The 26,841-nt window shown below is 41.6% G+C and overlaps 1 protein-coding gene across 1 annotated transcript in view; it reads left to right on the top strand.

The window, feature by feature from the left end:
* The window catches only part of grapa (GRB2 related adaptor protein a), a 117,779-nt gene extending 92,477 nt beyond the window's left edge, over nt 1-25,302 (top strand). The window contains exon 5 of the mRNA XM_057817412.1: nt 21,351-25,302. Within this exon, the coding sequence (XP_057673395.1) occupies nt 21,351-21,536 (186 nt within the window). The 3' untranslated portion in view covers nt 21,537-25,302. The remainder of the gene's footprint in view (nt 1-21,350) is intronic.
* The last annotated feature ends 1,539 nt before the right edge of the window (nt 25,303-26,841 follow it).

Raw genomic sequence — 26,841 nt, 5'->3', positions numbered from 1 at the left:
AAAATGTACTGTAAAACATTGCAACCCACGAAAACGGAGGAAGCACTGCCAATAAGGTGTTACACTAGCTGTCATGAAAAGCTAACATTAACATAGCATCATGCAAGAAGTGATAGTATCCAAAGCAGGGGCGGGTTGGGCAGGGTGGGGTAATGGGGCGGAGTGGCCCGGGAGTCATTGAAAGATCGGCCCACTTCATGGATGGTTTTGGAAGCCATCCAGCTAGCAACACAGAGAGGTCCACGACTAATATTCACTAACCTTATTCAGAAGTTATTCAGAACTGTGGATTTACAGTACCACAAAAAAGGAACTAACCTGATCAAAGTATGCATGTATGACTTTTAATTACAAATTTCTACATTTTGGTACAGTAAAAATGCAGTTTTGAGCTTGGGAGTAGTCAGAGAGGTCTACTAAAAGATCTATTCACCAACCTTGGCGAGAATATAATCATAATTGTGGATTTAAAGTACCACAAAAATGAGAACTGTAACCCAACATCTTCTAAAACGACCCGTTGATTTGACCAGGGAATCGCATAATATTGTACTGACATGACAGCACACCTAACGCACATGTAGATGGAGCGGTTTAAAGATAAGGTAAGTCAGGGTTTTTAAATGATGACAATGGAGACGTTATGCATTATAGAGGGTTAAAGTGCGTAGGACACCAAAAAGCATGTTTATTTCATATTTCACGCGGTGTTTTATGCTTCTGAATGAAATGGACCGCTTGGATGTGTGTGGAAGCATTCCATTTTATATATTCAATTTTTGAATCCCGCGCCATGAAAATTAGTGACTTCCGGCTTCAGTCTCAGGTTTAGGGAAAATGCGAATGTGACGTCACCCGGGTCAGCATCTCACAATACAGCATTGCTTTATAGTATGCAGATGGACTGCGGATTCAGCTGATTTTGCGGATTAATTAATTTATTTTTCGCATCACGCCAGCCAAACGGCTGCAGAAAATTGTTGCTGCACGAGGGAGAGACGTGTGAGCTTTTTTAGGTTTCAAAAGGTTCCCGTTCACCATGGATATTGGCCAAAACAAGCCCTACTACTGTGGGACCATTGGACTTACGAGGAAGTGAGTAAACATCGTATTTTGTATAATGGCAAATACTGGGATCATGGCACACGTTTTAATACGGAGGTGGATTGCATTTTGTGGCTGATCGTCCACCAGCCAGTGACTGGTGGCTTGTCGCGCACCCCCCCGCCGGGAGAGCACTATACTCGGCTTATTGTCCTCTTCGTGTGCCCGGTGTTCTGTCAAATTTTAACCCCATCGGAAATTGCAACATTGTGTTAAAAATGGCCGCGAACGCAGCGATTCCAAAGTAAATACTACAAACTTTTGTTAAAAGAAAGGACTATTTACTTACGTTTGATCATGGACTGACATGTAGAGAAGTTCTTCTCAGACATATCCTGCCATGTTAGCTGCAAAAGCAACTGCAAGCCGCTCTCTGTTTATGTCTTCGCCGTGTAGTAAAGCATTATTTTACACCATATTCGTGTTGACCATGTGGCAGCTACGTGCTCTTCCGACGTCGGCTGGTTTGTCCGGCAGTACTCTCCAGCTGCTTCCCCAGCGAGCTCTCCTGTCCGCAACTTGCTCGCTGCCGTGTGACATGATCCAAGCTAGTTTTGTGTGATTTTTCACTTCGAAAAGCGAAAATATGACTTTGAGACGCCACTTGGTTCGGATTGGCATGTCGGTTAGCAGTCACGCCTCTTGGTTTGTTTACATTCTCCGAAGCTGGGACAGGGAAATGACAAAAGCCTGACTAACTACGGTGGCATAAAATATCGTTCGGAAGGTGCAACAGTAAAGGTGAAGTCGACAGTTTTGACCTGTATGGAGTAATTTTGCCATGTCGCACTGAATAAATGCATTTTTATTATTTTATATTCCATTTAGCACAAGACTGTTATTTGTCATGACTGTACAATTTATTTAGCAATTGGGGAAAATACTTTGATAAAAAGAATATCCTGTAAATATATTGGGGTAGAGAGACTGAAACAATGACATTTTGCGTCTCTTGTCGTCGCATTTTTCCCGTTCTGAATAATTGCCCCTCAATGGGCTGAATTGTAAATCGGATGAAACCGTTACCCTGCCGACATCATCCACCTGTTGGGGATGATAGAGCCCTATAATGGTAGGCGTGGCCAAACGGCAGATTAAAAGACTAATTTCTCGTCATCTGTGCTTTGCCAGATTGTTGTATATAGTCAAATTGTCTCAAAATATGATTCTAATTCACATAATAATGTCATTCAAGACTTTTTTTTTTATCCTGTCGCACGCACTTTAAGAGTGTTTAAGAGTTGGGAACAACGCGAGCCCACAGACGTCAACTGCCTTGCCGTTCGCTGCATTTACCGTAATGCTTGGATTACGCGGGTGTGCTAATTTGACCACAGGCCCACCGGCGAAATCCCATATCACGGTATGCAGGTCCGCCCTTGATCCAAAGTATAGAAATATTTTACATTTGAAGCTTATTTTCCTCTCCTTAATACATTTCCAAGGTATCGAGATCCGTACGCGGTATCGACAGATCCTCAAAATCAGGTGGCTCAGACTCGAACTCTGGTGCAAAATATAGACACGTTTCCGAGGTACTTCCGCTTTAAAGCGCTTTGAGCGCCTTGAAAGGTGGAAAAGCGCTATATAAGTATAACACCATTTACCATTTACTTCCTTTTGTCTGCTTACAACTTCCGTTTTTAATTTTTTTTCCATTGGCTTCAATGGTGCTGGAGTGGCATCACTCACTAAAAACCCTGAAAAACCACGTTTTGGAAATACCGCATACTTGCATACATACATACATACTTGCTTACATACATACTACCATCTCGACATGGGAAGACAACATAAAGAAGCGGATGAGGGTGACCACAAGTAAAATATTATCATATTTTATTAACTCTATGGCAGTGGATAGAAACGCCATCAGGGAGCTCCGAGGCATTCCAGTACCTGCACAGCCACAAAGTTGGATGTGTGTACGAAATACGGGAATTTTGTCTTCATGAAGGCAGATGTAGAATCAAGCTAGTCCCCAGTGCTCCGTACCACAAACCCTGGGTGCTGGTAACACCAGACGGAGACGTTGAAACTGCATGCTGTACATGTATCGCTGGTGCCGGGTGTTTATGGAGTCATGCTGCTGCTGTGTTATGGTTGGTATGTTCTCCAAAAATACCGAAAAACGAAACCTAAAATCTGGCGCATGAAACGACTTGTTGCCTTTGCTATTGATAGTACGACGATGATTGTTATTATGAAGTTTAATAATGTTTACTGCAACTACTGCTGCTGCTGCTATCCTGTTGCTAATCCGTATGTATTGGATGGCACTGCATAAATCCAAGTTTTTGTCCGTTTGTTTACAGCTGGAAAACGCTGTTAGGCAAGGGAAGACAACTTCACTTGTACATTGATGGACATATATAATGAGACTACGTGCGTTCTACTTTGATAATGGACTGCTCTGCTGTGTAATTTCATCTTATTGTGATCACTCAAGTGGCCGGCATATCAATCTATACCTAACGTCAACACAGGCTGACAGGTTTTTATAATTTTGTCCACGAATAATCATCGAAGTGATAAGAACAATCATTCAATCCCATCTACGTCTCATCTACATCGTGCTGAATCCATTTATGGAGATTCCGTGAGTTCCTCTGCATGTTATTTAGCAGTTTTAACTTTGTCAAAACACTGCTTACTTCAACCGTAATTCATATTGTTCTTTTCTTAACCGTAAGTTCGAGGCAGTCATTGCCCAAGATGGCGCCGCCCATATTTCGCTAAGGAAACTTGTCTATATGATCGGGACAACCCTAGTCAGTTTCAGACATGCAAGGAGAGTGTAGCGTGACTGTCTTGAAAGTCATTCTCGATCAGTCACAATGGTTTTTGTGTCAGCCTCTTCCCAAACTAATTCCACATCAGCTCATTACACGGCACAAGATCACTTCTTATCTCATCATGGCAGGATGGGAAATGTTTTTTGTTTGTTTTTTTTACTTCTCACTCCTCTCTCACCCACTCTGACACTGCTACCCTTTCAACTCTACATTGCTAATATCCTCAAGCTTCTGAGGGAGTACACCTCTTCTAACAGCCTGTTCATGCATGTTCAAGTTTCTTTAATAGCTGTATCTAATATTGTCGAGTTGTTTCCTGAGCCATGTACAGTGGGGCAAATAAGTATTTAGTCAACCACTAATTGTGCAAGTTCTCCCACTTGAAAATATTAGAGAGGCCTGTAATTGTCAACATGGGTAAACCTCAACCATGAGAGACAGAATGTGGGGGGGAAAAAACAGAAAATCACATTGTTTGATTTTTAAAGAATTTATTTGCAAATCATGGTGGAAAATAAGTATTTGGTCAATACCAGAAGTTTATCTCAATACTTTGTTATGTACCCTTTGTTGGCAATAACGGAGGCCAAACGTTTTCTGAAACTCTTCACAAGCTTTTCACACACTGTTGCTGGTATTTTGGCCCATTCCTCCATGCAGATCTCCTCTAGAGCAGTGATGTTTTGGGGCTGTTGTTGGGCAACACCGACTTTCAATTCCCTCCACAGATTTTCTATGGTGTTGAGATCTGGAGACTGGCTAGGCCACTCCAGGACCTTGAAATGCTTCTTACAAAGCCACCCCTTTGTTGCCCTGGCTGTGTGTTTGGGATCATTAGCCACGTTTACATGCTGACTTTTATTCATACCTGTTAGGTTTTGTGTTTGTTTTCTCCTAGTGTGACTTGTCCCTGTGATTGCCCATTGATTTCACCTGATGTGCCTTCTCCTAGACTATCCTCCTGTGCTCACCTGTTCCTTGTTGTCTCGTTACCCCTTGTCTGCTTGTGTGTACTGTATATAAGCTCCCATTTTCTGTTCACTCCTTGTTGCGTCATTGTCTATGTCAATGTCAGTGTCTGCGTCCAAGTTGAAGTCCTTTCCAAGCCCTCGTGTATTAGTCCCTCCGGTAAAGTAAGTTTTGTTTGAACCTTGCCTTTTTGATCCACAGTCCTTTTGTTTGTACTTTGTGCCTTTGGTTTGTTATAATTAAAACGTTTTTTGAGTTCACCTGCCTTGCCGCTTTTGTTTCCCTGCAATTGGGTCCACACAACCTGCCTGCCTGCCCGCACTCCTGACAGAATGACACAACCACTAGTGGACCCAGCGGGAAAGATTCATTTTCGGCCGGCACGTCGACACCCTCAACCCACCCACAGACCACAACACATTTTTTTGGACTCTGATTTTTCAGATTTTGAGGAGGATCACAATTTATATGACCTCCTCTATTCTGACTCTGACTCCGACCCAGATTTTTTTCCCATGCCCTTTTCTTCACCCTCTCGGTTTTTTTCAGGCCTCCCTCAATCCATACCACCCAGTCTGTCAATGAACCCTGTCCAAAAGCCTCAGCGATCTCGTCCACGCCGACGTCGTGGGCACGTCTTGACGGCTCGGCTTCCCGAGGCTCCACGCAGTCAAGTTCCTCCCGCGCCGGCTCCACGCAGTCAAGTTCCTCCCGCGCCGGCTCCCCGCAGTCAAGTGCCTCCCGCGCCGGCTCCCCGCAGTCAAGTGCCTCCCGCGCCGGCTCCCCGCAGTCAAGTGCCTCCCGCGCCGGCTCCCCGCAGTCAAGTGCCTCCCGCGCCGGCTCCCCGCAGTCAAGTGCCCGCGCCGACTCCCCGCAGTCAAGTGCCCGCGCCGACTCCCCGCAGTCAAGTGCCCGGGCCGACTGCACCAGCAGACTCCTGCGACCCCGCTGCTGTCCCGCCAGCAGACGACCAAGCTGCTGTCCCGCCAGCAGACGACCAAGCTGCTGTCCCGCCAGCAGACGACTCCGCTGCTGTCCCGCCAGCAGACGACTCCGCTGCTGTTCCGCCAGCAGTCTCCTGCGACTCCGCTGCTGTTCCGCCAGCAGTCTCCTGCGACTCCGCTGCTGTTCCGCCAGCAGTCTCCTGCGACTCCGCTGCTGTTCCGCCAGCAGTCTCCTGCGACTCCGCTGCTGTTCCGCCAGCAGTCTCCTGCGACTCCGCTGCTGTCCCGCCAGCAGACTCCTGCGACTCCGCTGCTGTCCCGCCAGCAGACGACGACGACTCCGCTGCTGTCACGCCAGCAGACGACGACGACTCCGCTGCTGTCCCGCCAGCAGACGACGACGACTCCGCTGCTGTCCCGCCAGCAGACGATGACAACGACTCCGCTGCTGTCACGCCAGCAGACGACGACGACGACTCCGCTGCTGTCACGCCAGCAGACTACTCCGACTCCACTGCTGTCACGCCAGCAGACTACTCCGACTCTGTTCCTGGTCCGCACGACGACTCCGACTCTGTTCCTGGTCCGCACGACGACTCCGACTCTGTTCCTGGTCCGCACGACGACTCCGACTCCGTTCCTGGTCCGCACGACGACTCCGACTCCGTTCCTGGTCCGCACGACGACTCCGACTCTGTTCCTGACCCTCGCCCCGATGATGCTGCTCCCCGTTTCCTGCCACAACGTGGCGGTATGGACGACCGAGCACTACCTCGTCTGGGACGCCCGCCTGATCTGCCCGTGCGGTCACCCAATGTCTGGCGCCCTGGGCGCCCTCCCGATCGACCCGTGCGATCGGCCCACGTCTGGCGTCCTGGACGCCCGCCTGACTAGCCCTGACGGGCTAATGTTGCTCCCTCCTTCTTCTTACCGTGTTTGGGACTTTGTTTTCATCGGCACGTCTGGGATCCGTCCCTTGAGGGGGGGGTACTGTTAGGTTTTGTGTTTGTTTTCTCCTAGTGTGACTTGTCCCTGTGATTGCCCATTGATTTCACCTGATGTGCCTTCTCCTAGACTATCCTCCTGTGCTCACCTGTTCCTTGTTGTCTCGTTACCCCTTGTCTGCTTGTGTGTATATAAGCTCCCATTTTCTGTTCACTCCTTGTTGCGTCATTGTCTATGTCAATGTCAGTGTCTGCGTCCAAGTTGAAGTCCTTTCCAAGCCCTCGTGTATTAGTCCCTCCGGTAAAGTAAGTTTTGTTTGAACCTTGCCTTTTTGATCCACAGTCCTTTTGTTTGTACTTTGTGCCTTTGGTTAGTTATAATTAAAACGTTTTTTGAGTTCACCTGCCTTGCCGCTTTTGTTTCCCTGCAATTGGGTCCACACAACCTGCCTGCCTGCCCGCACCCCTGACAATACCGATTCAAATCATTCCGAATGGAAATTTCACATCAGCTGTTTACATGTCACTTCATCTATTCCGATCTAGCGTTTACATGTGACTGCCTTTATTCCGAAAGGACGTTTGACAACTGCCGTCTGACATGCGCAGATTATTCAAAACAAAGCGTCACGTTGCAAAACATGGAGATCGATCGTCAGATCAGCTGCTGTTTTAACTTTTCGAGTGGAAACAAAACTTCAGAATGATACGCCGTTCATTTAAAAAGTTGTGTGGGTGCGCTGTGCGTGTGCTTGGAAGCCATGTTGCAAGTGACGTTACTTACGTCACCAAGTGACGTCACCACGTCAGTACGGAGCATGCGCAGAAAGAACGCAACCAGACACCATTCCGCTTCCCTGTTTACATGATATAATTTTACTTCTAATCGGTTTGGGAAAAGGAATATTCCACCCCTGTGAATCGGAATGAAATTCCATTCGGTTTGGGCCTGTTCATTCCGAATGAGGTGTTTATATGGAACACATTTATTCGGTTTGAACAAATATTCCGATTGTAATTGGAATATTTGGCTCCATGTAAACGTGGCAATTGTCATGCTGAAAGACCCAGCCATGTCTCATCTTCAATGTCCTTGCTGTTGGAAGGAGATGTTCACTCAAAATCTCTCGATACATGGCCCCATTCATTCTTTCCTTTACACAGATCAGTCGTCCTGGTCCCTTTGCAGAAAAACAGCCCCAAAGCAAGTTTCCACCCCCGTGCTTCACAGTGGGTATGGTGTTCTTCGGATGCAATTCAGTATTCTTTCTCCTCCAAACACGAGAATCTGTATTTCTACCAAAAAGTTCTATTTTGGTTTCATCTGACCATAACACATTCTCCCAGTCCTCTTCTGGATCATCCAAATGCTCTCTAGCGAACCGTAGATGGGCCTGGAAGTGTACTGGCTTCAGCAGAGGGACACGTCTGGCAGTGCAGGATTTGAGTCCCTGGAGGCGCATTGTGTTACTGATAGTAGCCTTTGTTACTGTGGTCCCAGCTCTCTGAAGGTCATTCACTAGGTCCCTCCGTGTGGTTCTGGGATTTTTGCTCACCATTCTTATTATCATTTTGACGCCACGGGGTGAGATCTTTCATGGAGACCCAGATCGAGGGAGATTATCAGTGGTCTTGTATGTCTTCCATTTTCTAATAATTGCTCCCACAGTTGATTTCTTTACACCAAGCGTTTTACCTATTGCAGATTCAGTCTTCCTAGCCTGGTGCAGGTCTACAATTTTGTCTCTGGTGTCCTTCGACAGCTCTTTGGTCTTAGCCATAGTGAAGTTTGGAGTGTGACTGAGTGAGATTGTGGACAGGTGTCCTTTATACCGATAATGAGTTAAAACAGGTGCCATTAATACAGGTAACGAGTGAAGCCTCTTTAGACCTCGTTACAAGAAGTTAGACCTCTTTGACAGCCCGAAATCTTGTTTGTTTGTAGGTGACCAAACACTTATTTTCCACCCTATTGTGGAAATAAATTCTTTAAAAATCAAACAATGTGATTTTCTGTTTATTTTTCCCACATCCTGTCTCTCATGGTTGAGGTTTACCCATGTTGACAATTACAGGCCTCTCTAATCGTTTCAAGTAGGAGAATTTGCACAAATGGTGGTTGACTAAATACTTACTTGCCCCACTGTATCAATAAGTGCTGTATCGCTATATAGTGAGACAATCATTATCGTGAGCAAGGGCATAGGTTTGCATAGGGATGGCAGGAACATAACACAACTTTTCAGGATGCCCAAATTGTCCCCACCAACCTATATGAAACCTTATTTGCATTATATAATGAGTTCAGTTATATAGGTAATTTAGATTGTCTTCCCATATGTTGTAAGGATAGAATTGACCCTATCATTATTAAGTGAATTATTTTCTTTATGTTTGGACTTACATTTACTCCTTTTCACATGCTGAATGTGCCGGTCCATTTTTCTCCCCTCTCAAACACACGTTTAAATGGCTGATGACTGAAGACTGAAATTTGAAAACGAGGCAAATAATGGAGAGTTCCCCTTTGTCTTTGAGGACAATTAATCACTTCCAGGTTTGATCATGCCAGTGCATGGCAATATACAGGTATATTGCTGGCCAAAAGTATTGGCACCCCTGCATTTCTGTCAGATAATGTTCAATTTCTCCCAGAAAATGATTACAATTGAAAATGCTTTGGTCGTAATATATTTGTTTATTTTGCTTGCAATGAAAAAACACAAAAGAGAATGAAAACAAATTAAATCATTAGCATTTTACACAAAACTCCAAAATGGGGCGTACAAAAGTGTTGACACCCTCAGCCTAATATTTGGTAGTACAAACTTTAGACAAAATTGCCGTGAACAACCGCTTCCAGTATCCATCAATGAGTTTCTTACGATGCTCTGCTGGAGTTTTAGATTTTTGGAGCCAACTGCTCCAAGACTCTGAGATTTGAAGGGTGCCTTCTCCAAACTGCCATTTTCAGAACTGTCCACAGATGTTCTATGGGATTCAGGTCTGGACTCATTGCTGGCCACTTTAGAAGTCTCCAGTGCTTTCTCTCAAACAATTTTCGAGTGCTTTTTAAAGTGTGTTTTGGGTCATTGTCCTGCTGGAACACCCATGACCTCTGAGGGAGACCCAGCTTTCTCACCCTGGGCCCTACATTATACTTCAAAATTTGTTGGTATTCTTCAGACTTCATAATGCCATGCACACGGTCAAGTAGTCCAGTGTTAGAGGCAGCAAAACAACCCCAAAACATCAGGGAACCTCAGCCATGTTTGACTATGGAGACCGTGTTCTTTTCTTTGAAAGCCTCTTTTTTTCCTGTAAACTTTATGTTGATGCCTTTTCCCAAAAAGCCCTACTTTTCATCCATCCATCCATCCATCCATCCATGGATGACCAGAGAACATTCTTCCAAAAGGTTTTTGGCTTTCTCAGGTATGTTTTGGCAAATTCTAGCCAGGCTATTATATGTCTATGGATCAGAAGTGGGGTCTTCCTGGATATCCTACCATAGAGTCCATTTTCATTCAGACGCCGACGAATACTACGAGTTGACACTGTTGTACCCTCGGACTGCAGGACAGCTTGAACTTGGTTGGATGTTAGTCGGTGGTCTTTACCGACCACCCGCCCAATCTTCGTTGAAATCTCTCGTCAATTTTTCTTTTCCGTCCACATCTAGGGAGGTTAGCCACAGTGCCATGGGCTTTACACTTATTGATGACACTGCGCACAGTCGACATAAGAAAGTTCAGGACTTTGGAGATGGACTTGTAGCCTTGAGATTGCCCATGCTTCCACACAATATTGCTTCTCAAGTTCTCAGACAGTTCTTTGGTCTTCTTTCTTTTCTCCATGCTCAATGTGGTACACACATGGACACGAGGCAGAGGTTGAGTCAATTTTAATACATTTTAACTGGCTGCAAGTTTAATCCACCTGTTATGTGTCACAGGTAAGTAACAGGTGCTGTTAATTATACACAAATTAGTGAAGCATCACATAATTTTTCAAAGGGTGCCAATACTTTTGTCTGGCCCATTTTTCGAGTTTTGTGTAAAATTTTAATTATTTCTTTTTTTTTTTTTTTTTTTTTTTTTTTTCATTGCAAGCAAAATAAAAAATTAAGACATTACTACCAAAGCATTTGTAATTGCAATCATTTTCTGGGAGAATTTGAGCATTATCTGACAGAATTGCAGGGGTGCCAATACTTTTGGCCAGCACTGTACCTACAATATACACAGTTAGTTGGATAGGCTGATACAAAATGTTATTTTTCCTTCATTAGTTCTCACTGGCTTGCACTAGCAAATGAAAATCACTGTTGCCCACACATTGCATCTAGATATGAGGTGCAAACCTTCACAGAAGCAGTGGTAAGTGGTTGTACATGATTTCTGAAACACTCTGTGAGTCACAGAGACAAACAAGAAATTGAAAAACAATTCAAACATGGACAAGAAGCATTTCAAAACATGCATTTCACCATTTTTACTTGCTCTGTACCCAGTACTCCCAAAGAACCCCACCCCCACAGGACTGCCCGGGGGACACAGTCGAACGCCTTCTCCATATCCACAAAAAAACATGTAGACTAGTTGGGCAAACTCCCATGTACCCTCAAGAACCCTACCAAGGGTGTCGAGCTCTACTGCTTGAATTGAACCCTATAAGCATACTGCCAAAATGGTTTGAAATGGCTTGAGGAAAACAAAGTCAATGCCTTGGAGTGGCCATCACAAAGCCTTGATCTGAATCCTATCAAACATTGTGGGCAGATCTGAAAAGGCTCAGAGAAACAGCGAGAACCAAAAATGGTATTTGCCATGTGGCAAAATGGATTTTGCCATGTGGCATTGTTTTTGCCACGTGGCAAAATGGATTTTGCCATGTGGCAAAATGGATTTTGCCATGTGGCATTTTTTTTTGCCATATGGCAAAATGGATTTGGATTTTGGAAAATTTCGACGTGCATAGCCGTCAATGGCATAGCCTGACTTGGGTGTCAGCTGAATGTCAATGTGCTCTAATGTAAAGTGTATGGTCAAAAAATCACAGCCACACGTTTTTCTGCTATTTAAAATGAATGGAAAATTTGGACGTGCATAGTCGTCAAAAGCATGGACGTGCATGGCCTTCAAAACTGCCATTCACCCCCAAAAAATGCAACATACCCCCCCCCCCCCCCCAAAAAAAAATGCGACAAACCAAAATCCATTTTGCCACATACCAAAAAAAAAAAAAAATGTCACATGTCAAAATCCATTGTGCCACATGGCAAAATCCATTTAGCCACTTGGCAAAAAAATAATGCCACATGGCAAAATCCATTTTGCCACATGGCAAAAAAAATGCCACATGGCAAAATCCATTTTGCCACATGGCAAAAAAATGCCACATGGCAAATACCACTTTTGGTTCTCGGCCCTGCTGAAGGCGTATGCCAGCGAGGCGACCAACAAATCAGGACTGAGTTCTGTCAGGAGTAATGGGTCAGGATTCTAGCAGATTCCTGTCAGAATCTTGTGGAAGTTAACTCAAAACATTTGACCCAAACAGTTTGACCCAATACAGTACAGGCGGGGCACTGGCGAGCAGGCAATTTTTTTTTTTTTTATTCCCCAAAAAGTCAGAAATAGCGCTTTATATGTAATTTTATTCTCTTCATTCCTTTTGAGCAAAGTCACTTGGCCAAAATACAAGGTTTTTTGTTTTTCACCCATCACTATTCAAAATCAAAATTGGGACATCCTTCATTGATAGTCAATTCACCTCTGCTCATGCTTATCAACTTTCATCTCTCTTTCACCTCTTCCTGTACTCTGCTGCTCTACTTTGCACAGAAATGGGATCAAATTTGATGTAGAGTGTGGCGTATGGTCTAAGCACTAATAGGTTGACCCCCCCCCCACCCACCCCACCACCACCTCTTCAATCTCAGCAGCAATACTGACGGCACTCCTTTAACGAGTCACATGACATTTTGGAGGGAAAATGACAAGCAGTACTCAATTTGGACATTTAGGGATGTATGTATTTACTAAGGGGTGTACTCGATTTTGTTGCCAGGGGTTTGGATATTAATGGCTGTATTTTGAGTTATTTTGAGGGGAAAATAAATTAACTCTATTATATAAGCTGCACACAGACTAATGAAAAGTAGTCAGTAGACTACTTTTCATTGTGTCAAAGTGTCATTTTGTCAGTGTTGTCCCATGAAAAGATATACTTAAATAATTGCAGAAATGCGAGGAGTGTACTCACTTTGTGATACACTGTACAGTATATCACTGTAACTGTTATGCAATAAGTTGTGATCTAAAAGTGGTTAATGTTGCATAGGTGGGTTACCTAGCTTACCTTTCTCATACCTCCTTGCTTATCTATCCTTGCTGCGAGCAAATAACTTTCTAATATCCGTTTTTAAAGAGTAATGCTGTTTGAGTCAAATAGAAATAAAAAATAACACATCTTGTTACAGATTACAGAGATACAGTAACAAATAAAATGCTTGTAAAACAGCTGGAAATTGAAACCTTTCAATCAAATTGCACTTTATTGTCATAGTATTCATAGCCAGTATGCTAAAATACGGCAGCTAATCTACTACAGTATTTCAATTTGCAAACAAAGTAGTTTATCGCGGTTAACAGCCTGATACGTAAAGAGTAAAGTTGAAACATTTAAATTCACTATTCATGGAAATAGGCGATCAAACAAACATCATCACAGAGGTAAAAACGAACAAAAAGGATGAACAGTTTATCTGGCACCAACCTGAAAAGCAGGTGGGACGCACACGCAACGTAAAATTAATGGTGCATTCACGTGTTGTTGGAGTAATCGAAAAAAAAGATTCTCTATTACATGGTGTCTACAAAAAGCGCCAAAAACTCACTCAACTTGTGATTTACCGTTGGAGCATTAAAAAAGACCACTCCTCTTTGTCTTGCATTATGACTTTATAACACATCAGAACAATTTTTCAACTCACACTTAGATTTCCAGACATGTGTGAACACATTTATCAGGGGTCGGGAACCTATGGCTCGCGAGCCAGATCTGGTTCTTTTGACAGCTACATCAGGCTCGCAGAAAAATCTTTATTGAAAAAAAAAAAAAAAAAAAGGCTCGTTATACTCCTTTGCGCATTGCGCGAAAAGGTGACAGTCACCGGTCATATGCTAGTGTTTTGCAGTAATGAGCAGACAGGACTTTGACGACGTATGTTAACTTTTTTAATACTCCGACAACACATGCGCAATTCGCACTATATATCATCAAATAGCAACCTAGATGTGCCGCGTTAGATCCTCCCACGTCCCATGCCATTGGCTGCGTGAGCCCAGGGTGATCATGCGATACATAGTCCGTATACTACAACCGGCGACTAGAAAGCCGGTTTGCAGTAATTTTATTAGGAAAGTGGCAAACATACATGTTGTTTTGTCTGTCTATATTTTTATTTATCAATCGAGCACCAGTCACATTAATGGTAAGAAATACTCATCATTGATTAGCAAAAGCATAACAATGTTAGGTAAAATAATTCAGAAATTAACCCAAACCCTTGTACTTTAAAAGTTTTGAAGTTACATAAAATGCACAAATTACTTGTAATTTTAGTTCTAAACATATTGTATGGCTCTCACCGAATTACATTCTTTAAAAAATGTGGTGTTCATGGCTCTGTCAGCCAAAAAGGTTCCCGACCCCTGGTCTATATGGAGTGAATAGAATAAAATGACCATATTAAATACCGTAATTTCCCGAATATAAGGCTGACCCGTGTATAACGCGCACCCCAAATTTACTTGTAAAATCTAGGGGAAATTATTGTACCCGTGTATAACGCGCATCCTAATTTTAGCACCACTAAATAGAAGAATACAAGAAAACAGAGCTTGTGTACTGATACAGAAATGTAATTTTACTGACTGGTGAAACACAGCACAAGCATAGCACATTGGTTGTTCAAAACATTACCGTAAACTGACCATATGTACGGTAATAATATGATCAGATAACTTCTTGAACTTACCAGAATCCAGGAGAAAACAAAACAGATGGGACTTTTTTTTTAAAGGCTGCTGTATAACTTGCTCGTTTCATCGTGATGAATAAATGTTTCCTCCATGGATTGATACGGTAAAATGAAAGTGAGAACATAAGTCGGAAATCCAAGAGAGCTCATCGTTGTCGACACGACAGTAACAATAGGAACTATTGTTATTTGGGTTTAACTTTGAGTTTCCCGAGGGACAGATATAGTTGACAGACACAGGAAGTCTGTGTTGTTACGTTTGTTATGGTCCGAGTTGCAGAGCTGCAATAAACGTTGACTCAAATGAGTTCAAGAAACAAAATTCTGTGCTTTATGAATAGTGAAAAAAGCTGAATTTAACACGGACGAAATCATTTGGCCGATCAGAGTGAAGTATTACTGAAACAAAATGTTGACATCACGTACCGTAATGGTCAGCAACGGTTCGCCGCATACATTTCTTCAACACAACATGGCCGTGTCGGTAAAAAAAAAAATTATACGTAGTATTTCTGTTTCCATCCATATACCCGTTTATAATGCACACCATGATTTTACAAGTTAATTTTGGGGGAAAAAAGTGCGCGTTATATTCGGCAAATTACAGTAGGCGCATTCTGCAGATTATGCTATGTAGACTTGAACTCCAATGTTTGTTTGGTTTTTTTTCTCCTGGTAAAATGTATTCTGGGGCACTGCAGATCAGTACTGGGGCACGTGCCCCAGTGAAATATGTCCGGTGAAGCCCATAGACCCAAGTCATCCAGTTCAAAGAGATCCTACTCGATGCGAAGGAAATGTATGTAAAAATGTGACCTTATTAAAATATAAAATCCTCTTTAAAAATTCTGTCATTATTAAAGCATTTAACAAAACGAAATAATTCTGGTGATCCTGACTGACCTTAACAGGGGTGTTACCGGGGAGGGGGGGGGGGGCAGTGCCCACCCCCGGACACGCTCTGCCCACTCAAAGAAAACTGAATGTAGTACTAATAGCAGTCTAGTCACCGCGTATGGTATCCCATTCACATAGTACTGATGTGCTCTAAGTTTTAACCTTTGCGTCGTTACCTCCTCTTTCACCTTAAAACAAAATGAAATGAAATGTTGGTTTTGTTCTTAGGGGGCGCTACACACATTTACGCAAATTTTGATTTTTTTTTTTTTTTTTTTTTTTTTACATTTTATCAAAGTTTTCACCTGGCTGTTGAGTTTGGTGAGTTTTGAAGCATTCTGAGGGGGTCAAAATAGGGCTCAACAATGACAAAGAATGACTGCGAGGGGGCGCTACATAGTGTATTTGGAATTTGTCTTTACACGGTATCAAAGATTGCACCTGTCTTGACCTGCCTGCCAATGATGCATTTGGAAGCATTCTAAGGGGGTCAAATTGAGCTCAAAGGGCTGCGGAACAAAGAATAACTATAATAATAATAATAATAAAACCGAGAAACCACAATAGGTTACCTAAAAAAAACATTGTGACCTGCATGTCCATACTGTTCAGTTAGGGATGTGTTCTAAGTCAAATCAAATCAAATCAACTTTTATTTGTTTATACCAAATCACAACAACAGTTATTTCAAGGAGAAAACAAAATATGTTTTAAGGTGCAGTAGCCCTTCGCTGGATTTCGACCTACTTGAGCATTGTAGCTTTTTTTTTTTTTTTTTTTTTTTTTTGGCTGGGTCTTTCAGCATGACAATGATCCCAAACACACAGCCACGGCAACAAAGGAGTGGCTTCATAAGAAGCATTTCAAGGTCCTAGAGTGGCCTAGCCAGTCTCCAGATCTCAACCCCATAGAAAATCTGTGGAGGGAGTTGAAAGTCCGTGTTGCCCAACGACAGCTCCAAAACATCACTGCTCTTGAGGAGATCTGCATGGAGGAATGGGCCAAAATACCAGCAACAGTGTGTGAAAAGCTTGTGAAGAGTTACAGAAAACGTTTGGCCTCCGTTATTGCCAACAAAGGGTACATAACAAAGTATTGAGATAAACTTCTGGTATTGACCAAATACTTATTTTCCACCATGATTTGCAAATAAATTCTTTAAAAATCAAACAATGTGATTTTCTGGTTTTTTCCACATTCCGTCTCTCATGGTTAAGGTTTACCCATGTTGAAAATTACAGGCCTGTCTAATATTTTCAAGTGGGAGAACTCGCACAACTAGTGGTTGACTAAATACTTATTTGCACCACTGTATCACTGCATCGGCCAGAAAGCATCTGTATTCTATCCGAGCTCAAAGCTGCCTCCTAGTTCAAATCTACGTTCCTCAGTTGGAGTGCAACTGACAGCAAAGAGGTCATTGAGGTTCACAATGCGCTACTTAAAATAGTCGCTTTTCTTCAGCTAACCGGTTTTACTTTTCAGAGCTGCAGAGATCAGAGGACGCTGATGACCAGGAGAGATGCAAACTCAGCCTGTATTTGCACAATCAAAAAAGCACAGTAGGACACAAAGTGATGAGACAAATTTTATTGAAGGCAGCCTTATTTTTAGCGTATAGTTACAGGATCTAATCTCAGCTTTGCACACATTATTCTCTAAACAGTATTTGGCTAGCTGTGCCTTCTAGTATTTCATTCATTCTGTGCAGGTGGTTCTTCACAGATAAGGTGCATGTGCTGTGTCACATGAAGAACAAAGCATATGCATGGTTTTTTTTTTGTTTAGTTTTTTACCCATCAGCTGCAAACAGTGGTGGATGAAGTACTCACTTTTTTTACTTGAGTAAAAGTACAGATACAAGAGAAAAAAATACTTGAGTAAAAGTATCTAAGAAAAAAATGTACTCAAGTACAACAGTACTTGCTTTAAAGTTTACTTTGCAAGTAGAAAGAAAAAGTATTTCCTCCCGATGCAAAAATGTGATACATATACAGTGCCTTGCAAAAGTATTCGGCCCCCTTGAACCTTGCAACCTTTCGCCACATTTCAGGCTTCAAACATAAAGATATAAAATTTTAATTTTTTGTCAAGAATCAACAACAAGTGGGACACAATCGTGAAGTGGAACAAAATTTATTGGATAATTTAAACTTTTTTAACAAATAAAAAACTGAAAAGTGGGGCGTGCAATATTATTCGGCCCCCTTGCGTTAATACTTTGTAGCGCCACCTTTTGCTCCAATTACAGCTGCAAGTCGCTTGGGGTATGTTTCTATCAGTTTTGCACATCGAGAGACTGACATTCTTGCCCATTCTTCCTTGCAAAACAGCTCGAGCTCAGTGAGGTTGGATGGAGAGTGTTTGTGAACAGCAGTCTTCAGCTCTTTCCACAGATTCTCCATTGGATTCAGGTCTGGACTTTGACTTGGCCATTCTAACACCTGGATACGTTTATTTTTGAACCATTCCATTGTAGATTTGGCTTTATGTTTTGGATCATTGTCCTGTTGGAAGATAAATCTCCGTCCCAGTCTCAGGTCTTGTGCAGATACCAACAGGTTTTCTTCCAGAATGTTCCTGTATTTGGCTGCATCCATCTTCCCGTCAATTTTAACCATCTTTCCTGTCCCTGCTGAAGAAAAGCAGGCCCAAACCATGATGCTGCCCCCACCATATTTGACAGTGGGGATGGTGTGTTCAGGGTGATGAGCTGTGTTGCTTTTACGCCAAACATATCGTTTTGCATTGTGGCCAAAAAGTTCAATTTTGGTTTCATCTGACCAGAACACCTTCTTCCACATGTTTGGTGTGTCTCCCAGGTGGCTTGTGGCAAACTTTAAATGAGACTTTTTATGGATATCTTTGAGAAATGGCTTTCTTCTTGCCACTCTTCCATAAAGGGCAAATTTGTGCAGTGTACGACTGATTGTTGTCCTATGGACAGACTCTCCCACCTCAGCTGTAGATCTCTGCAGTTCATCCAGAGTGATCATGGGCCTCTTGGCTGCATCTCTGATCAGTTTTCTCCTTGTTTGAGAAGAAAGTTTGGAAGGAGGGCCGGGTCTTGGTAGATTTGCAGTGGTCTGATGCTCCTTCCATTTCAATATGATGGCTTGCACAGTGATCCTTGAGATGTTTAAAGCTTGGGAAATCTTTTTGTATCCAAATCCAGCTTTAAACTTCTCCACAACAGTATCTCGGACCTGCCTGGTGTGTTCCTTGGTTTTCATAATGCTCTCTGCACTTTAAACAGAACCCTGAGACTATCACAGAGCAGGTGCATTTATACGGAGACTTGATTAAACACACGTGGAGTCTATTTATCATCATCGGTCATTTAGGACAACATTGGATCATTCAGAGATCCTCACTGAACTTCTGGAGTGAGTTTGCTGCACTGAAAGTAAAGGGGCCGAATAATATTGCACGCCACACTTTTCAGTTTTTTATTTGTTAAAACAGTTTAAATTATCCAATAAATGTTGTTCCACTTCACGATTGTGTCCCACTTGTTGTTGATTCTTGACAAAAAAATTAAATTTCATATCTTTATGTTTGAAGCCTGAAATGTGGCGAAAGGTTGCAAGAATCAAGGGGGCCGAATACTTTTGCAAGGCACTGTATATATAAGACACACACCAATATTCAAAGAACCAGAAATTTCATTGTCTGCCCAATTTTATCAAACACTGCACAGAATGGAAAAAGCAACAGAATTGATTGCACTTTAAACAGAAAACTCCAAAATTAGCTCAATGGCGGATTGCGAGCAACGATGAGGTTGATGAGGATAAGACTGTACAAGAGTGTGCAGCACCCATCTGAAGGCGCGCTCCTCTCACAGTTTTTTTTTTTGTGGTCAATATCTTGTTCACCAGCCTAGTCTTTTTGTACTTATGTTACTGCCTCCAGTGCTCAATTACGGTATAGTTGCACGGGGCTTATCGATTGCGCCGGAGGCATGAAAACAAAAATCTCAATTCACAATAAGAAGGTAAAAAAAACAAAAGTAACGTTTAACGAAAGTGCATTAATGAGGTACTTTTACTTCATTACATTCCACCAATGACTGCAACTGGCTTGCAACCAGTTCACTGTGTACAGTGCCTCCTGCGTGTTGTTAGCTGGGATAGGCTCCAAAACCCCCGTGACCTTTGTGAGGATAAGCAGTTCAGAAGATGAATGAATGAATGAATGAATGAATGAATGAATGAATGAATGAATGAATGAATGAATGAATGAATGAATGAATGTATCACATATCAGCAACTTTTGGCTCTCCACCAAAAATGTTATTTTAAACAATGTATCTATGAACTACAGTATACTGTACATCTTAAACCCTTGAGGTAAAGTCCATTTTTAAATATAAAGCATCGTCACTCTCAGCAATTATGACCCCGTTCTGACCTCATAGGTCCTCTTTATATATTTACAAATAAAGAAAACATCTCCAAATGTCCCAGGGAATAAAAAAATCCCTCAGTCTCTGTTAAAAGTACTTTATCAGGAAATTCTTTGGGTGAAATATATGAATTTTTTTAGTTTGATTTGGTTTCATTCTTGTTTGTGAGATATCAATATGCTTCCGCCAAGAATCAATATACAGTGGTACCTCTGATTACGAAATGAATTGGTTCTGGAAGTAGTTTCTTAAACTGAAAAATCCGTAAGTAGAGACACGTTTTCCATGTACTGTAATTTTCAGACTGTAAGCCGCCACCGACCAAATTTGACATGAAAACAGCATTTGTTCACAGATAAGCCGCACCGAACTATAAATATAAACCGCAGCTGTCCTCACTGTATTATGGGATATTTACATCAAAAGATATTAACCGGTAACGCTTTTTTTGACAGCAGCGTCATAACACTGTCATAAAACTGTAATAATTATGACATGACACTAAGTATGAATGAATGCTTATGAAAGATGTCATTTAGTGTCATTCAGCAAATCATCTCATTTTTGAATGAATGTAAAAGATCGGAGCTGAACATAAATGGAGTTGGTGACAAAATTTGCCTGAATCTAAATTACCGATATAACTGAAGTCATTTTGTCATGTAAATAAGGTTGCTTAAAAGTTGGTGGGGACAATTTGAGCACCCTGAAAAGTTGGTAATGTTATGTCCCTACAGTCCCTATGCAAATGTACGCCCTTCGTTCATGGTGAGTGGTTTGTCTAAACACATTATAGCTCCCACACAGAGTGATGCTCAACTGGACTACATCAGTCAGTCTACCGAGTTATGAGTCAGCACACTGAATATTTGCTTGAATGTGTCACCCAGGTTCTGTGTTACTGTCTTTTGTTGTTTTTGACTTACTTGATCTGATGTGCATCACCTGGTTCACATTTCTGAGGTTCGGGGTTGGAATCCAGTCTCTGACAATCCTGTGTGGAGATACTGTACATAATTATCAACGATCAGATGAAAGTCAATAGGACAACTTGTCGTCTTTGAGAACAATGCATTATTCCACTGTAGTTGAATCCTTATGATTTGCACAAAACATGTAGTTACAGTAAGTGTAACTAATATGTCTGAAAATATGCAGATTTATTGAGTTTAATACTGCTCTTTCCTTCTTTCTCCATCCGCTTGTGACTTCCTGCTCCATCCTTCTCATGCTCTTTGGCAGCGTCCTCACCACGCCCACGCTCTCTTCGACTTCAACCCTCACCACCCCTCACAGCTACGTTTCCTGCGGGGTGACGTCATCGAGCTCATTGACTGCTCCGACTCAGTGCGCTGGAGGGGCCGTTGCCATGGACACGTGGGCTACTTTCCCCCGGAGTATGTCCAACCTGTTTACCACTGTCAGTGAGCCCACACACATAAGTGGGCCTCCTCGACCACGTCACTTCCCCACTGCCCGTGGCTACCAGTCATCTTTGAAGCAGATGGCATGGCGATTGATGAGTGATGCAAATCTCCTGTTTACCACTTCCTGACCAAAACCTCTGCCCAGTCAGCTGTGACAGCCAAAACATGGACTCCAGCCCAAATTCTGACATTAAGAAACATTACATCCTTGGCACTACACTCAGTGGAAAATTCATCGTCAAATACTTGCAGGCCGATTAATAATCAGGATTGGTAGAGAATAAACAAATGATAGTACAGCATAATAATAGTGGAACCTGCAGATAAATCAGTCTGCCCACTCATCAATTTACTGTCAAGTTGATAGATGCAAGTGTCATTGTGTTTTGAATAATTGAACCAAGAGTGGGTTCAACATCCAGGTCCATGTGGGTGTCTGCTAGTGTTGCACCAATATGGGACTAAAACAATGTCAAAATCGCCAGCTACGCACACAACCGTGAAAAGGAGCACTTGTCACCCTTTCTAAAACGATGATAGACGTTCAATCGTGTGCCGTCCAATTATCCTTCTGCTGTGAATTTCAATATGTCGATGAGTAGTAGACATCCAATCCATTCTGTTTTTTCATCCGCCGCTAGCCCTCCTACTTCAAATTGATTGGACATCTAGCGTTGTCAATGGCAGCCAATGATGTATAAAAAAAAGAAGTTTGTTCTTCCTCTGGCCAAAATGCACCCTCCCACCAACTATTTGATCACTAGTAGACATCTAATCCATTTTAAGTGGGAGGGCTGATAGGGAATTCGTTCATTCACTGCTAGCCTTCCAACTTATAATAAATAGAATTTCTAGCGCCATCAATGGCAGAACAATGAGTTAAGCAGTGTCTGACCAAGCAATGAAACAACCCCTAGCAAAAAGTATGGAATCATCAGTCTCGGACGAGCACTCACTCAGACATTTTATCATATAGAACAAACTCAGATAAAAAGCTTGAAGAAATAATGAATTATTTCAAAAGTGCAACTCTTTAGCATTCAGAAACACTAAAAAAAATTAGGGTTGTTCCGATCATGTTGTTTTGCTCCCGATCCGATCCCGATCGTTTTAGTTTGAGTATCTGCCGATCCCGATATTTCCCGATCCGATTGCTTTTTTTTTTTTGCTCCCGATTCAATTCCAATCATTCATTCATTCATTCATTTTCCATGCCGCTTATTCCTCACGAGGGTCGCGGAGGTGCTGGAGCCTATCCCAGCTAACTTCGGGCAGTAGGCAGGGGACACCCTGAATTGGTTGCCAGCCAATCGCAGAGCACAAGGAGACACACAACCATTCACGCACACACCCACACCTATGGACAATTTAGAGTGTTCAATCAGCCTACCATGCATGTTTTTGGGATGTGGGAGGAAACCGGAGTTCCCGGAGGAAACCCACGCAGGCACGGGGAGAACATGCAAACTCCACACAGGAAGGCTGAAGCCCGGGATTGAACCCTTGATCTCAGAACTGTGAGGCAGACGTGCTAACCACTCAGCCACCGTGCCGCCTTCAATTCCAATCATTCCCGATAATTTTTCCCGATCATTTACATTTTGGCAATGCATTAAGAAAAAAATGAATAAAACTCGGACGAATATATACATTCAACATACAGTACATAAGTACTGTATTTGTTTAATATGACAATAAATCCTCAAGATGGCATTTACATTATTAACATTCTTTCTGTGAGAGGGATCCACGGATAGAAAGACTTGTAATTCTTAAAGGATAAATGTGACTTTGTATATTGTGACTAAATATTGCCATCTAGTGTATTTGTTGAGCTTTCAGTAAATGATACTGTAGCCATTTAACTTCTGCCCAAATGCATGATGGGAAGTGCAACCATGACTGTGCGTCGTGGTACCAATTGATATTTCTTCTCTGCGTTGGGAAATAACATAGGGTGTTAGGGAAAAAATCATACCTTTCTTCCCCACATTGCTTCCCACGATTATTCTAATCGTTGGGAGAAGACTAGTAAGGCTTTAGCCATTTAAAAAAAGGCTCCAAAGGCTGCCAAAATTCACTCTACTCATTTTAGGCTACCTTTTATCTCTATAAACTGTATGGGTAAAACGACGCCATTATAAATTGAACGCGGCAATGCGTGAATGGGTCGTGCAGCGCATGTGTTAATTGCTTTAAATATTGTAAGGTGATAAATGTAAAAAATATAAATTCTCGCCATTAACGCGATAAATTTGATAACCCTACCTTAAGCTTAAAGTAAAGACTCTGGAAGAGTGTAACACATTATGTCTGGAATGTTAAATACAATTAGAAAACGATTTGATATAAAAATATTTAATATATATTAATATATTTATATTTAATATATATTTAATATAAAAAAATATATATATATATTTTAAAAAAAGGCATGTCCGATATTTTTTTGCCGATTCCGATACTTTGAAAATGACGTGATCGGACCCTTTTATAGAGCAAGTGCAGGGAAATATATATGGAATCACTCCATTCTGAAGAAAAAAATACGGAATCAAAGATCCAACATCATCACCTTGTCAAGAGTCAAAAATCTGCATTGGATAAGCTGTCAAGAGTCAAGAATCTGCATTGGACAAGGTGATGACGCTGGAACGTTTGTTTGGTGCTGTTCCAGTGAGATTTACAAAGATGACTGCCTGAAGAAAACATCAAAATTCCCTCAGTCCTTGATGATATGGGGCTGCATGTCAGGCAAAGGCACTGGGGAGATGGCTGTGGTTAAATCTTCAATAAATGAAAATAATTTACCCTCTCACTTTTCAAATCCAGACTCAAAACACACGTTTACTCTTTCTTACCCACATGATTCCTATCTCGGTTTTATCTTGACCCCTTAAATTTTTATTTACTTTTATCCTGCTTTTAATCTGATTTTATGATTGTTTTGTTAATGAGCTATTATGTTCCCATATTTCTTGTGAAGCGTCTTTGCGTGTCTTGAAAAGCACTCTAGAAATAAATATTATCATTATTGTAACATCGACTTTACAACTTTACAACTTTATTGTATAAAGCGCACCCTAATTTTAGCACCAATAAATATGAGTCTCGTGTCTTTTATAAAGTACGCGGTTGCAGCATTTTTAATCCTTTGGTCAATTTTTTTATTTTTTTTTTTAAACAGAATATTAATTTTCTGTGGTAAAATTGCTCACAGTATACGATAATAATTTTCACAAAGTAAGGAGCAAGTTGTGTAGTTCCCGGGGGAAGAGTTTAGTTAAGGGAACAGCCGGAAATAAACAAATGTCCCGCGATTTGCGTGTGAGACGTACGTTGTTACTTTGTCAGTTTCAATGTAAATAAAACAACGCGGCTTGGCTCAGTGGTTCGACACGCTTCCTCAGACTCCTGTCCTGGCTCGCCACACGGTCAACATTTATACGAAACGGATCGCCGTATACGTTCTCTTCAAGACAACATCGCAGTGTGCCGGCATGTTGCAACGCAAAGGTTAGAAAAATGTACCGGTAAATAATAAACGAATAATACAAAAAAACATTTTAATTTTATTAGATGTGAAAAATATCATGAAAACAATTATTTACCACATGAAACTTGATTATTATATCACTGTCGTTCGGATTAGGTAATATTGTGCTGGTCCATGCTTACAATGGAACATGAATCATGATAAATTTTTTCTGTCTCCGTTCCTGTAACCGTGAATAATGCGCACCCATGATTTTACGAGTAAATTTGGGGGGGGGGGGGGGGGGTGCGTTATGGAAATTACGGTATTTGGGCCCTCAGAGTCAGACTCTCTCTCTTTCTCGTCAGTCACACGGTACATTCAGAAACAGCATACAAAACACAACCACCAAGTTAGAACCCGATTCGTTACATTATTATTACGATTTGTTTTTTTAATTTATTTGTTTTGCTATGTGTAATTGCTATTTGTAACCAGCAGTATTTATTAAGGATTAAGCGTAGATTTTTGGGCTGTGGAATGAATTAATCGAATTATAATGTATTCCTATGGGAAAATTCCGCTCCACATACGACCATTTCGACTTACAAACCAGGTCCTGGAACGAATTAAATTCATATATAGAGGTACAACTGTATGTTTTTCCCAAAAAAGTGGTATCGATACCACAATGCCAGTTGTCTAAACCAGTGTCGGGAGCGGGGGGAAAAAATGGTATTGGTGCAATACTAGTTTCTGTGCACTGAATACAAGCTTTGCAGTGCTCAAATGAACATTTAAATGCATGCATGTGTATAGGAGTGTGCGTGTGTTTGGTGTGATGACATAAACAGCCCTGTACTCAGTGATATACACAGAAATGAAGGCACTATGAGAACATTTCAATCCTAACCATAACCACTTTGACCTAATAGCAAGACTATTATACGATACATTTTGGGCAAAGTGTATTCATGTTTTTGGCGAGCAGTGGCATCCACAACTGCTGAAAAGTGATACCGAATGATGCTTATATTCATGTACAGTTTATCCCGAAATACTTGAAGAGCACATTGCATTGTATGATAGTAACCCATGAACACGTCACCAAAATGACTCAAACTTGCTTTACAAATGAACTCTTGCTGAATGCAAGGGTGAAGAACTGGAAAAATACACAATGGACACTCCCCCCCAAAATTTTATATAGCCTATATTAATAATTTAACTTGTAATTATATCACTAGTAAGTACAATTCCAAAACTATATAATAGTATTAAAACACGCCACATACAGATACTGTACATGGATTATAAATTATTTTTGTTTTGAAATAAATACAATTTAAACTTAGCCATTTTATAACTATTTTGACTCTGTGATCGATATACGTACAATATATACTCTCATGTTTCAGTAGCTGCAGTTTTCAGTTGATTCGCGGTAACGTCCACCGGAGACAACGGTGATCAGGACGTCATTTCAAGAAGCTCAGCACAACTATCTGACATGGAGCCTTGCCTTGATGGACTGAAATCATCCGTCACATTACTGCTAGCTGTAAAGAAGATACCCATCAGCTGGTGATCAACTCTATCTTCTCAGCCACAAACATGGCCAATTAGAAGGAGCTTGGAACTTGTTTGGATGGCTTTTTTGGTCATTTTAGGACAAAAAAAAAAAAAAAAAAACTACCGTGGTCAATTAGTCAATGCAAAAAGTTGAAACTGTAACTCAGATAACAATCTTTGAGTGTTTATATCTATGTAATCTTCTATTTACAAACCAGTAATTCCAAGTAGGATTGAGCGTATTTGTATGTTTTCTGTC

This window comes from Corythoichthys intestinalis, chromosome 16 (assembly GCF_030265065.1).
Source record: "Corythoichthys intestinalis isolate RoL2023-P3 chromosome 16, ASM3026506v1, whole genome shotgun sequence".
NCBI lineage: Eukaryota > Metazoa > Chordata > Actinopteri > Syngnathiformes > Syngnathidae > Corythoichthys > Corythoichthys intestinalis.
This window is presented reverse-complemented; position numbering and strand designations above follow the sequence as displayed.